The 900-nt window shown below is 46.8% G+C and overlaps 1 protein-coding gene across 1 annotated transcript; it reads right to left on the reverse strand.

Moving 5' to 3' along the window:
• Positions 1-232: 232 nt before the first annotated feature.
• LOC115973789 lies at positions 233-682 on the reverse strand. Its single transcript, XM_031094030.1, has one exon. It carries the CDS (start codon positions 680-682, stop codon positions 233-235), a length of 450 nt encoding a protein of 149 aa, XP_030949890.1.
• Between the last annotated feature and the right edge of the window lie 218 nt (positions 683-900).

Raw genomic sequence — 900 nt, forward strand, 5'->3', positions numbered from 1 at the left:
AATCAAAAAGAACTTCTCTGGGTCATCACTGACCATAACCGTTTCTAAATCTTTACATTTTGCCTCTTCGGCTGGTCCATTTATAGGCAATGTCGGAACCTTTGATTGCTACAAGCCCCCTCCAGCAGAGGCCGAGGACTCAGCTTCAGGTTGATGTAAGATGGCAGCCACTAGGCATTGCCTAATTGTGGATTGACTCTCCACGATTTCTTCAATGCGACCCCCCGACCTTCTAGTGCAAAGTGGAAGAGACAGCCTCCAGGGCATGAAGCCAGAGTCTAGTTACAATGGCTATGTAGGGGGAATAGACATCCATCATGATGAAATTTACCTTCACCACTTCTGAACCAGCTTGCACGGGTAGTCTTATTTGACCCCTCGGAATGACTACCTTCCCATCAAAACTTACTAGAGGAGAATTGTAGGCTGTCAAGTCCTCGGGTCTCAAATTCAGCCCCCTGTATAAGTCAGAGTACATAATTTCGGCACCACTACCCTGGTCTACCATCACTCTTTTCACGTCATACCCACCAATCCTGAGCGTGACCACCAAAGCATTGTCGTGGGGCTGTATAGTTCCAATCTTATCCTCATTTGAAAAACTTAGTTTCGGTTGAATATCCATTCTAGCCTTCTTTGGCTCTAGATTATCATTCTCGGTGGACAGCCGAGCCACAGACATCACTCTAGAGGGACAAGAACCGGTTCTCCCTGGAGCAGTAAAGATGACAATGATCGTTCCCAGAGGAGGTCTTGAAGAAGCATCTCTCTGGGGTTTTGAACCTGTTTGGCTCCCTTAGCCACTAGAATGATGTAGAAGCTGTTTCAACTTTCCTTCTCGGACCAGCTGGTCCAAATGGCCCCACAAATTTTTATAATCCTCTGGTCCTGATGGTACTG

Source organism: Quercus lobata, chromosome 2 (genome assembly GCF_001633185.2).
Source record: "Quercus lobata isolate SW786 chromosome 2, ValleyOak3.0 Primary Assembly, whole genome shotgun sequence".
In the NCBI taxonomy this organism is placed as follows: Eukaryota; Viridiplantae; Streptophyta; class Magnoliopsida; order Fagales; family Fagaceae; genus Quercus; species Quercus lobata.